This window comes from Microtus ochrogaster, chromosome 16 (genome assembly GCF_000317375.1).
Source record: "Microtus ochrogaster isolate Prairie Vole_2 chromosome 16, MicOch1.0, whole genome shotgun sequence".
In the NCBI taxonomy this organism is placed as follows: domain Eukaryota; kingdom Metazoa; phylum Chordata; class Mammalia; order Rodentia; family Cricetidae; genus Microtus; species Microtus ochrogaster.
This window is the reverse complement of record NC_022018.1, coordinates 28,800,989-28,813,022: the sequence shown is the minus strand read 5'-3', so window position 1 is coordinate 28,813,022 and position 12,034 is coordinate 28,800,989. Positions and strand designations below refer to the sequence as shown.

Below are 12,034 nucleotides of genomic sequence, written 5' to 3'. Positions count from 1 at the left end.
AAAAAAAAAATGTTATGTGTATAAATGCTTTGCCTGCACGTATGTCTGTGCATCATATGTGTGCCTGAGGCCAGCAGAGGCCAGAGAGGGAATCAGATCTCCTAGAACTGGAGTTACAGACGGTTGTGAACCACCATGTGGGTGTTCGGAATCAAACTAGGGTCCTCTGGAACGGTATCCAGTGTTCCTACCCCCTGAGGACAGCATCCAGTGTTCCTACCCCCTGAGGACAGCATCCAGTGTTCCTACCCCCTGAGGACAGCATCCAGTGTTCCTACCCCCTGAGTCATCTCCCCATTTCTTTTCCCTTAGCGCTCACCATATCCAAAGAAGTTTGGGTGTGCTTAAGCGCTGTGTGACTTCATTGTTTTTCAGTCATTCACCCAGCCTCTACCCTGCTGGTGAACAAATCTAGCAGACTTTTTCTAGTCTCCAATTCATTTCTTCACTGGAATCTGACAAGTTTATTGATTATCCTGTCTTTACCAACACTCAGGACGAATCTCAGTGACAAAGTGGTGGTCTAGTATGTCCAAGGCCCTGAGTTTGACCCTGAATGCAGCAAAACAAACAAATGAAAGTTTATATAAAACAATTAGTACAGACAATACCAAGATGAAGTACTTGACAGACTTAAAAGCAGAGTATGCAATCTTCTTAGTATAAAGTTAGGGGCAAAATACATATACTACATTGTCTCAACCACACTCACTTTGACAGAAAGAGAAGAATAAGCCATGCAGTGGTGGCACATGCCTTTAATCCTAGCACTCGGGAGGCAGAGGCAGGTGGATCTCTGGGAGTTCGAGGGCAGCCTGGTTTACAAAGTGAATTCCAGGACAGTCAGGGCTGTTACACAGAGAAACCCTGTCCTGAAAAACAAACAAATAAAAAATAAATACAAAAAGAAAGAAAGAGAAGAGTGGGCTACTGTGCCTGTCAGGTGCCTCAGTGGTATAAGCTCTTCGCGTGTGACAGTTAGCTTCAGCTGTCAACTTGATACAAACCTAGAGTCGCCTGGGAACAAAGGCAACCTCAACTGAAGAATTGGTCAGATCCGATGGACCTGTGGTCATAGATGTAGACACATTTTACTGATTGCTAATTGACTGCTAATTGATGTAAGAGGGTCCAGACCACTGTGGGTGATGCCATCCTGAGGCGGGTGGGCCCAGGATGTAGCTGCATGTGCGCCTCGGAGCAAGACAAGTAGCAAAGCACCATGGTTTCCGCGTCAAGCTCCTGCCTTGAGCTCTGGCTTTGGTATTTCTCACAGTGTCAGGAAAGCAAGCTACACACCCTAGAAGCCTGAGGAACTGAGTCAGATCCCTGCATCCCACCACCGAAGGAGAAAATGCTATTCCTCAGAGCTGTTCTTTGCCCGCTGCTCATGCGTGCCTGGATGTGCACTCCATACACCCGTAACAATAAATAAAAAGAGTATTTAAGAAAAGAGGAACTATAACCGAGCAGTGGAATTACTGATGACTTTGGTTTCCTCCTTCATCCTTTTCTGTGTCTTAAGGTCTGCGAGAATAAAAGGCATTTTTCTGGCCCGCCACCTGCTGGTGAACAGGAACAGTTCAGGGTAGATTAAAAGAGCCTCCGCTCTCTTTCTCTTCCTTTCACTCCCTGCCTCTCTCTTTGCAAGCTTCTCATTTCTTAAGCCAGAGTTCTATACCTTTCCTGTCTCGAGGTCTGTTTTCATTCTGCTCTGTAACTACTGTCTCAGAGAATTCCTTTTGTACGGAAGTCATATTTTAAATCTAGCAGTTTTCAAGTGATTGCAGTTTTTAATCCATTCCCTCCCTGACAGCTCTATCTTGATTGAGCTTAATTAAGATGCGCTTAACACAAAGAGAGTTTACTCTCCAGACCGACAGACAGCCCTTGTGGGAACAGGTCTTAAGGGAAGGGTCAGAAGCCCTAGTCAGCTAGGCAAAGTGGCTCTGACTGTAATGCCAGCACTCAAGAGGGTGAAGCGGAGGATCACAAACTTGAGGCCAGCCTGGGCTACACATCATAGCCTCAGCTCTGTAATAAGACCTTGTGTCATCAGTGTATTTTTTCTTATTGATTTTTTATTGAGCTCCACATTTTTCTCTGCTCCCCTCCCTAACTCTCCCCTCTTCTTCAACCCTCTCCCATGGTCCCCATGCTCCCAATTTACTCAGGAGATCTTGTCTTTTTCTACTTCCCATGTAGATTAGATCCATGTATGTCTCTCTGAGGGTCCTCATTGTCGTCTGGGTTCTCTGGGTTTGGTGTCATCTTGTTGCTGTAACAAAATGCCTGATGAAATAGAGCTAAGGAGGGCAAGGCTTATTTAGGCTTTCAGTTCGAGGGCATGGGCCATCAAGGCAGGGAGAGCACGGCGGTAGGAACTGGAGGCGATTAGTTTAGTCATACTCCACCGTCGGTCAAAGCAGGGAGACAATGCTGCTGCTCAGCCCATTTCTCACTTTCTCCTTCTCCTCAGTCCAGCTATTGAGCTCGCCTACCTCAATGAACGGAATCTAGACATTCCTCACAGAGTGCCCAGAGGTGTGTCTCAGGTGATTCGAGATCCTTGCAAGGTGACAATCAATAGTAACAGTCACATGCTGCAAGAAGGGGCCTCTTAACAAAGCCTCTAGTCTCTGGGAGGACAAGGAGCTGCCACTGGCAATCAGTGTCCTTATCTGAACCAGGGAGAGCTCTCTGGCAGCTACATGAAGGGCAGACTTGGGAACGCAGGTAGAAGTAGTAGTGATTGCAAGGCTGCTGCACACGTGAGCACATACATGAGATGCGCTGTCAGAGGAGCGTATCCATGAGAGCCTGAGGAGACAGCGCTATGTAACAGCTGGAGCACATCAGGGCTTCTCCAGGAGGGAGTTACTTCCAAGTGACCTCAGGTTTCCAGCGTGACTGGCCTGGTGTGTTGAGAAGCCCTCAACTAGGCAGCAAGAATAAGACGGAGGTGAGCAGGGTATGGAGAAGTGTGGAATAGTTTGTAAGACAGCCTTCATAAAGCCATGCAAAATATGTTCAGCGGGCAGTTGAAAATAAGGTTGGACAGAGTTGGGTGGCTGCCACTGTAGGTAAAGCCAGAGAATCAAGGGCGATTCATTCAGTAGCAAGTGAGGAATAAAGAGGAGTGACTGGGAGTGAAGCTGGGTACACTAGTATTCAATGGGCAGACCCTAAAAGAGAAGTGCAGAAAGGAGGCAGAGAACCGTCTATGATGTGGGAAGTCCTGTATATGTGTTGCTTTTATTGATTAAGAAATAAAGTTGCTTTGGCCTACGGCAGGGCAGAATAGAGCTAGGCGGGAAAACTAAACTAAATACTGGGAGAAAGAAGGTGGAGTCAAGGAGACAGATGCCTGGGAACCTTACCGGTAAACCATGAGCCTGGTGGGAAAATGGGTTAATTCAAGATGTAAGAGTTAGCTAGGAACATGCCACAACCATTGGCCAAGCAGCGTTGCAATTAATATCGTTTCTGTGAGATTATTTCGGGTCTCAACAGCCAGGAACAAATGAGCAGTCTCTGCCTACAAGCCTGAACAAAGGAAACCTCAGAAGCAAGGCACGGTAGCCCATTCCTTCAATCCCGACACTACAAAGGTGAAGGCGAAAGCAGGAAGATCACAGATTCAAGGCCACACACTGAGATCCTATCTTTGAAGAAAGAAAAAAAGAAGAAGGAAGGAAGGAAGGAAGGAAGGAAAGGAAGGAAGGAAGGAAGGAAGGAAGGAAGGAAGGAAGGAAGAAAAAGGGGATTGGGGGAGAGAAAAGAGAAGAAAAAGAACAAACTGGAAGTGATCATAGGTACCAGAGTCCAGAAAACAGGGGAGAATACATAGCCAGGTGGTGGTGGCCGGCACTGCACAACTTTAATCCCATACCTAGGAGGCAGCAGGAGAATCTGAGTCAGCACCAGCCTGGTCTACAGAGTGAGTGCCGGGACAGCCAAAGCTACTCTACATAGTGAGACCCTGTCTTTAACTAAGGATTACTTAACCTGGCAGTTGGGAAATCCCTGATGACTTCACACTCTGCACAGAGGAGCAGCAATAAAGCTGGAATTTGGGGCAGGTTCCAAATGTAGACTCTCCAAGGGTGTGTGTGTAAAAAAGGCTGCTTGAGACAGAGTAATAAAAATCTATAAAGTATAAAAGCCAGAGAACAAAACTAGCCAACCCAGGTGAGCTGTTTGGCGCAACAGCTAGCATACAGTAAGCACCATAAATACAAGTCACTACTACTACACATTCACTAACGCACTATAATAGACTCACTCTGCACCAGGGCTGCTCTGGGCCTCAGTCCCAACCCAGGCTCGTTAAACATCAATGGAGGACAGAGGCAATGAAAAAAGTTACTCAAATGTAAGGATGTATTTGCTAGCAGTAAACATTAAAAAGAAAAAAGGTAGGGGTTTCTTTCTAGTTTTATTTTGTTGCTATGATTAAAAACTCTGACAAAAAACAACTCAGGAGAAAAGTTTATTTCTGCTTACAAAGTCCCGGTTACAGTCAAGGGAGGAACTTCAAACAGCGATCAGCTCATACCCAGAATTAAAAGCAGAGAGAAAGAACTATCGTGCCCACTTAATGGCTTGTTTATGCTCCGTTCAATTCTCCCCTCTCATACAGTTTAGGACATCACCCCCTCCAAAGGGAATGGTGCTGCCCACAGTGGACTGGCTCTTCCCGTATCAATTAACTTAATTTTAAGACAATTTCTTACTGACATACCCCCTGCCAACCCAATGAGAACAATCAATCATCCAGACTCCCTTTAAAGGTGACTCTAGGCTCTGTTAACACCTAAGCAGACAATCACAGAGCTAACCATCACAGAGAAGGAAATATTAAGTGCTGAAGAAAGGAATAATTTTAGGTAGGGAAGCCTGGGAAGGTAACTCTTAGGGAGAGACCCAAAGGAAATAAAGAAAGCAACTATAATTAGGAGGGAATAATTACTGTCATTTGCATTGCTATTAGCCATCTCTAATAGAGTATTATAGAGAAAGTGTATTGTTATCACATATTATTACAGCTTTCTTTGCTACAATTAATGTTGTGATAATCACTGTCGGTCATCTCTGGCTGCTGGGTCACTTTAGCAGTGGCTGTAGTTGTCAAGGTTTATGGAATCTAGTATCAGGAAGGGCAGAAACAACGTGACACACGGGAATTGTGTGTTCAGAGTAGCAAACGAGAGATGCCAGGTATTACAGCTCAGGTCTCCGATCTCTGCACTGAGAGCTTAGAAAAGTTACAAATCCGAGGAGGGGAAGAGTGGAGAGAGGGGGAGAGATTATGAACGTGAAAGAACAGAATGTTTTGTGTGTGTGCTAAGGCGGATCTTCTGCCCCAACATGCGTGCACGGAATATCACCAGGGTCATCTTCAGGCCCAAAGGGATCGCTGACACAAGGGAGTGTGGCAATCCCATCTCAGATGAGCATATGTGTAGTGTATGGTGGAGAGATTACAAGACAGGATTGTGTTTTTTTACAGGGACATTTATTTAGTGGTTAGAAGCAGGGATGTATGAACTCCATAAGAGAATAATCAAGAGGAGCTGGAAGTCTTTGCTATTTGCCAAGGCAAGCACAATTCTGGAGTGAGGTAGGTGTGTAACAGTACCTGCTGCACTACACTAAACCAGTGAGGATTACATCTTGCTCGTGACTGAAACAGAAACCCTTGAAGATTAAAATCTTACAGCTGGGGCTGGAGAGATGGTTCAGCTCAGTGCTGGCTGTTTCCCCAGGCTCGAAGCTTGATTCCCGACATCTACAACTATCTGTAACTCCATTCCTAGGGGATCTGACAGCCTCTTTTGGCTTCGAAGGCATCAGGCATGTATGTGGCACACAGAAATACATGCAGGCAAAATATCCACAGGCATTAAAAAAAAAAAACAACAAAGTTAGCCCAACCAGCAGTAATGAGAATATAAAAAGGTGACTGTCAATTCCCTGTAAACATTGTGGGTGAAGTATGCACACCATCCCTGGCTATGAAACCAAATGACCACATAAAACCTGTGAAGGAAAAAAATTAAATAGGCCAATTATGTTTTACAGCTTGAGTAAACAGCAATTCATATTTCAAGTTTTATTACATTTTCATACATATATATTACATTCATCCACATTATCTACTTCCCAGGGATTCCCAGGACTCAATATTTAATCTCATTCTACTTGAAGGGTAGAAAAACCAAAATATGGGCTGACCCTCGAGCTCAGAGGCACAGCACTGGCTTAGTCAGCATTTGCAAGGCTCTGATTTCAACCCCCAGTATGGTTTAAAAAAGAAAAAATAAATGGCTGTCTTCAAGATCATACAACATGCCAGGAATCCAGAGTCTTGGTCATGTGGCAAGTCTTCCAGCAGAGGAAAATGATGGGAGGGCAGAAGGAGAAGAAAACACTGGCTGAGAAATAACTCACTCACTGGTCTAACTGAAAACGCAGGATGTCAGTTCCCATGAACTTTTTAGCCTCCTTCTTCAAACATCCTTATGACTTCACAGTGTGGTCAAAGTCCTGAAGTATATCTCTACTCTCTGTGAGCTGCTGGGCCAGGGTGCCTGTTAGGTCTGCAGAATCCTCCAGTCCCAACTGCAGCAGGAACTTGGTGCAAGCCACGTGCTGACCTGCACAGGCCAGATGCAGGGCTAAAGGGAGACAACATCGGTCCATGTGAGAACATGTACTGCATTCAGAACCCACCGGATTATTCAGTTATGCAGAGAGTGTGACTGTGTGTGTGTGCTCACTGTCACAGTGTATGTGTAGAAGGAGGTCAGAGGACACCGTGCAGAAGCTGGCTCTCTTTCACTAGATGGATCCTGGGGAATAAAGCACAGATGGCCAGGCTTGGCTACAAGAGCTCTCACCCACCGAGTCATCTTGTCCGCTACCCACTTATACAGATCGTACACTTTCGTAACCTACCCGTGATGGCCTATAGTGGATCACAATTTAAACCTGACTGGGGTGAAAATATTTCTAAAGAAGATAAACCTGCAAGGTATGGTGGCATACACCTTTAGTTCCAGCATTCGACAAGCAGAGGGACGTAGATCTCTGTGAGTCTAAGGACAGCCAGGTCTACAAATAAGGGGCTAGAGGTAGGACTGAGCAGTTAAGAGCACTGGCTGTTCTTCCAGAGGACCCAGGTCCGGTCCAATTTCCAGCATCCACAAGGTGGCTCATAGTCTCTGTAAATCTAGTTCAAGGGGATCCAACCTCCATAGGCACCAGGCATGCACATGGTGCTTACACACGTAAAGGCAAAACACCAATACACATAAAAAAAAAATATATATGTAAAATTTTAATAACCACAAAAAAGCTAAGCCAAAAACCGTGATGTCAGTATCAATAGCTCCAATAGCTTTTACAAAGGAAAAGCTATTTTAAGGAAGAGTGTTTGGTTTTCAGGGCTAGGGACTGCATGAAGGGCAGCGTGCACATTAGGTAAGAGCCCACCACTGAGGCGTTCAACCTACATCAATGCTTTCAACTAAAAAGTACCCGAGTCACTAGGATTCCGTACCTGAGCGATTTCTTTCATCTTTAGAGTTGATGTTGGCACCCAGGGATAACAGTGTTTGAACGGTGCTTGTCTGTCCCTCCTGAGCGTGGAAATAAACTCATTACTGCTGTGATGAGGGCAAAAACAACCCTTTAAAAATAGTCTCTAGTGGGCTGGAGAGATGGCTCAGTGGTTAAGAGCATTGCCTGCTCTTCCAAAGGTCCTGAGTTCATTTCCCCGCAACCACATGGTGGCTCACAACCATCTGTAATGAGGTCTGGTGCCCTCTTCTGGCCTACATACAGACAGAATATTGTATACATAATAAATAAATATTACAAAAAAACAAACAAAAAAAAACAAAACCAGTCTCTTGATGCAGCCAACCGCAAATACGGAAACCTCCTGTTTTAAAGATGATTTATATCATTCACGATTCTCACACAAATTGTTAAATATTTGTAAAATTCAGTTATCAGGATGGATAATATGATTAGGGTTCCATCAAGGTCAGCAGTACAAAACCTTGTGACTTATATAGATCTTAAAAATCCCCAAATTTCCCAAGCATACGAACTCTTTGTTTGCTGGGAATTGTAAGAATGGCTCAGTGGTTAAGAGCACTGGCTGCTCTTCCTAGGGGACCCAGGTTCAATCCCCAGCACCCACATGGCAGCTCACAGCTGTCTGTGACCAGTTCCAGGGGATCTGACATCCTCCTACATACAGACATACATGCAGGCAAAACACCAATGCACATGAAATAAAAATACATAAAATTAAAAAAACAAAGATTTCAGATTCAGTCTTTTTATGGGGGAAATATTTGTGGACTGGGCCCTCAGTCCATTTGTGAATCTATATTCCTTGTATTCTGGGGGAGTGTGGTGGGGATCATTGGTCAGAAAACATGTACTCTTGCTTCTAGAAAACCAAATAAAGGCATATAGCTTCTAAACAATATATAATAAGCAAGGCTCTGAAAATAGCTTTTTCTTTAGTGAAATATTTATGGACATCTTTAATGTTTTATACATTGGAGAGACCAGTAGATGCAATTTCTTTGTGTTAAAGAGATTTTAAATTCTCATTTCAATATAAGAACTACAAATTTCATATAATGATTCTTTGTTCATTTGTTATTTTTTAGTAAATCATTTTATTTTCATGTGTGTGTGTGTTAACACATGTATATAGGTGCCTGCTGAGGCCAGAAGGGGAAGTCAGTCAGATCCCTTGGAGCTGGAGTTACAAACAACTGTGAGCTCTGCCGTATGTGGGTGCTTGGGAATTTGGCAAGAGCAGCCAGCACACATAACATTGAGCTCTCTCTCCAGCCCCTTATCTATTTATTTACAATATAAAAAAATTAACATTACTATACTAAAGTGAGTTCCACAGTTTGCTTTTAAACACTTAAGAGACGACTGAAAAGGCCTCCATCACCCTTCAGCATCTTCACGGTTTAAATAACATTCCTGAAAATAAGGGTGGGAAGGGGTACATAAAACCCGAGTATTATATAGAATTAAAAATACTCCTCTCTCCATTTTTGCCTAGAAACCAAAAATGTCATGTTTCTATTTAAGGAAATTAAAAGATTCAGAATCACAAATATCTCAAGAATATAGAATACGGATGGAGCCGAAGATGCCAAGACTGCAGAGCTGTCTGTCATTGGAGCAAACCAAGCCGAAGGAAGAAATGCTGTCAGGAGAAGCAACTGACCTTGGCTGCATAAAGAAGTGCTGTGAGCTGGGTGGACTTTGCTCTCACATCTACATCAATGCCAAGACCAGACACCAGGAACCGAACGGCTTCATCCTGCCCAGTGACTGCTGCTCGGTGTAAAGCCTGGGCCCCCAGGCTATCTTCAGCTGAAGGGCAAGCCTAGTAGACAGGAAAGATGGGCAATGCAAAAAGCGGAGGAAGCTGGGTTCACGGGCCTGCAGATGTTTTGGTGCAGCTGTCTGTGTGGTTCTTCTGGGCAGAGCACATAATTTCTTCCGTTCTCAAAGTGCTTGAACTAAAATGTAGCTGAGTCAATGCTCTGTCTAGTGTGTCTTAAGCTCTGTCAGGATGGTTTGTTGCTATTACAGTCAAAGTGACAATAAGAACTGAATCCTTAATTTTCTAACTGCTCTGTGTATGTTGGATTATTGGGATCATCCCTAGCTCAAGTCCAAGGTTCTGAGCATGCTACCCAAGCACTTTACTTTGAGCTCCAACCCTAGGATCACTAGATTCATGTAGGAACCTTCTGAAGAAATCACATTTTGTCACAATTTTAGAGATGGGAACACTTATGCATGTATGTTTACAGCGGTCAAAGATGGAGAAACTCAGAGGAGGCAGGATGTGAAGGCAGCGACTGAATAATGATGTACTGCTTATCCCCAGATCTAACATTTCTAAGGAAGAACTAAAGGAATAAGCAGAAGCACTTCATACCTTGTGTTTTTCAAGGAGCAGCATGGCTATGTGAACATGGCCACATTGAATTGCATCCATGAAGGGTGTGACGCCACAGTTGTCTCTACAGTCTGGCGCATAGTCACACCTAGAGTCAAATCCAAAATGACACAACCGTGAATATTCACCATTTCCAACCCAAAAAGGCGACAGGGTGGCCTGCAGGCAGGCTGTGTGCCTTACAGATGATCTGTGACCATCTGGAGCTATCTTTCCCATGACCACCACAGCACCTGAACTGAGTTCCGCGTCTTCAGGACCGTCCCCTTTTAACCTTCTCTATTAGGACAGCTGGAGCCTTCATTTCTTCAGCTTCGCGAAGCTTGGACGCTTTGTAGTCACCCTTACTATCTTCCTCTTTTCTCCCTGACCAATTACCTACATATAATTCTGCAGCCAGGCTACTGAAAACATCTATATGCTCCTCTCCGTCGCTGCTTTCGCCCTATGCACAGGTCAACTGATGCAGCTTCTAATGCTCTTCTTATCATGATCCTCACCTCACCTTCCCCTGCACCCATTCTCCATGGCAACTAGTCATCAACCATCTTGAATGGCATTATTTATACAGTGTCTTCTTCATTAGCCTATGAAGGCCACTAGAGAAGAGCTATGTTTATTTTATTACCCAGACCTAACACACAAAGGTTACTGAAAAGTGTTTTCTTCAGTGAAGAGTATTTTATAAATTTGCAGAAAAGCAAATATGTCCCATCTGTGGTTCCAAGTGCTTGACATGTGCTTTTAGGACCCAGGGTTCACGGCTCTTTTTCACCTATGATCTTTCCATGTCTACATCACATCACCAATCATATGTTGCCAAGCCTCACACCTCTTTCTGGCCCATCTTGTCTCTACTCACTTGAACTCTGCTTTGATCTCTACAGAGATGCAACTACTCCACTTGTTCCAAAGTGAAATTTTTATGCTTCCAGCCCCAACCCTGCTCCTCTCCCAGTGTCCAATGTCTCAGCAGGTGCCACACTGTGAAAGTCATGTTCCCTTGCCCCTTCTTTATTTTCTGTGGTGCTGGAGATGAAACCCAAGGCCTTGAATATGCTAGGCAAGCATTCTCCCACTGAGCTACATCTCCAGACTCTCTCAGATCTTTTTCATCAAATTATCTGCCTATTCCTATTAATTCAACTTTTTAAGGATACCCCTCAACCCACTTCTTTCTTCTTGCCCTAGTCACTGTTCTACTGCTGTAAAGACAACTCTTTATGAAAGAAAGATTTAATTGAGGGCCTGCTTACACTTTCAGAGGTCAGTTCATCATCATCACGATAGGGAGCATGGTGGGATTCAGGCAAGCACTGGAACAGTAGCTAAGAGTTACACCCTGATCCCTAGGCAGAGAGAGCCTAGGCCTGGCATAGGCTTTTGAAATCTCAAAGCCCACTCTCAGTGACACACTTCCTCCAACAAGGTCACACCTCCGAATCCTTCTAATCCTCTCTCCCTGGTAACTAAGCATTCGAATATATGGGAACATTCATAGTCAAACCACCACACTCTCTACGCTCATCTCTTCAGCCCAGATACCATCATCATTTCTCCCATTTCACAGAAACCTGCTCTCATCCCAGGCTCTTTTATATTTTTGTAGCCAGGTGATGCTGCAACACTGCTGATTTCTTATGACCCTTGGCTTAAAAACCCTTCAACAAGGAGCCTGGAGAAGTAGTTCAGCAGTGGTAAGGACTTGTTGCTCTCCCAGGGGACCTGGGTTTGATTTCCTCTGACATCCTCTTCTGGCCACCACAGGCACCAGGCATGCATACAGTACACAGACATGCACGCAAGCTAAACATTCAGATACATAAAATGAACGCAAGGGTCTACAGCATCCATATTCTCTACTGTTTAGACTTTAGCATAGCCCGAACTACTTCCTGTCTCCCAAATGTGCTATTCTTTTTCTTGGTGCAAAAAACTCCCTTGCCGCCGGGCGGTGGTGGCGCACGCCTTTAATCCCAGCACTCGGGAGGCAGAGGCAGGCGGATCTCTGTGAGTTCG

The 12,034-nt window shown here is 44.5% G+C and overlaps 1 protein-coding gene across 3 annotated transcripts in view; it reads right to left on the bottom strand.

The window, feature by feature from the left end:
* Nucleotides 1–6,043: 6,043 nt before the first annotated feature.
* The window catches only part of Ankrd16 (ankyrin repeat domain 16), a 10,525-nt gene continuing 4,534 nt past the window's right edge, over nucleotides 6,044–12,034 (bottom strand). For 2 of the 3 annotated variants that reach the window (XM_005354900.3, XM_026782938.1), the window contains exons 4-7: nucleotides 9,995–10,103; nucleotides 9,272–9,433; nucleotides 7,565–7,643; nucleotides 6,044–6,680 (exon numbers count right to left, since the gene is read on the bottom strand). In XM_005354900.3, coding sequence (XP_005354957.1) covers nucleotides 6,523–6,680; nucleotides 7,565–7,643; nucleotides 9,272–9,433; nucleotides 9,995–10,103 — 508 coding nt within the window. In that variant the 3' untranslated portion in view covers nucleotides 6,044–6,522. The remainder of the gene's footprint in view (nucleotides 6,681–7,564; nucleotides 7,644–9,271; nucleotides 9,434–9,994; nucleotides 10,104–12,034) is intronic. The other variant, XM_026782937.1, reaches the window with a different exon arrangement.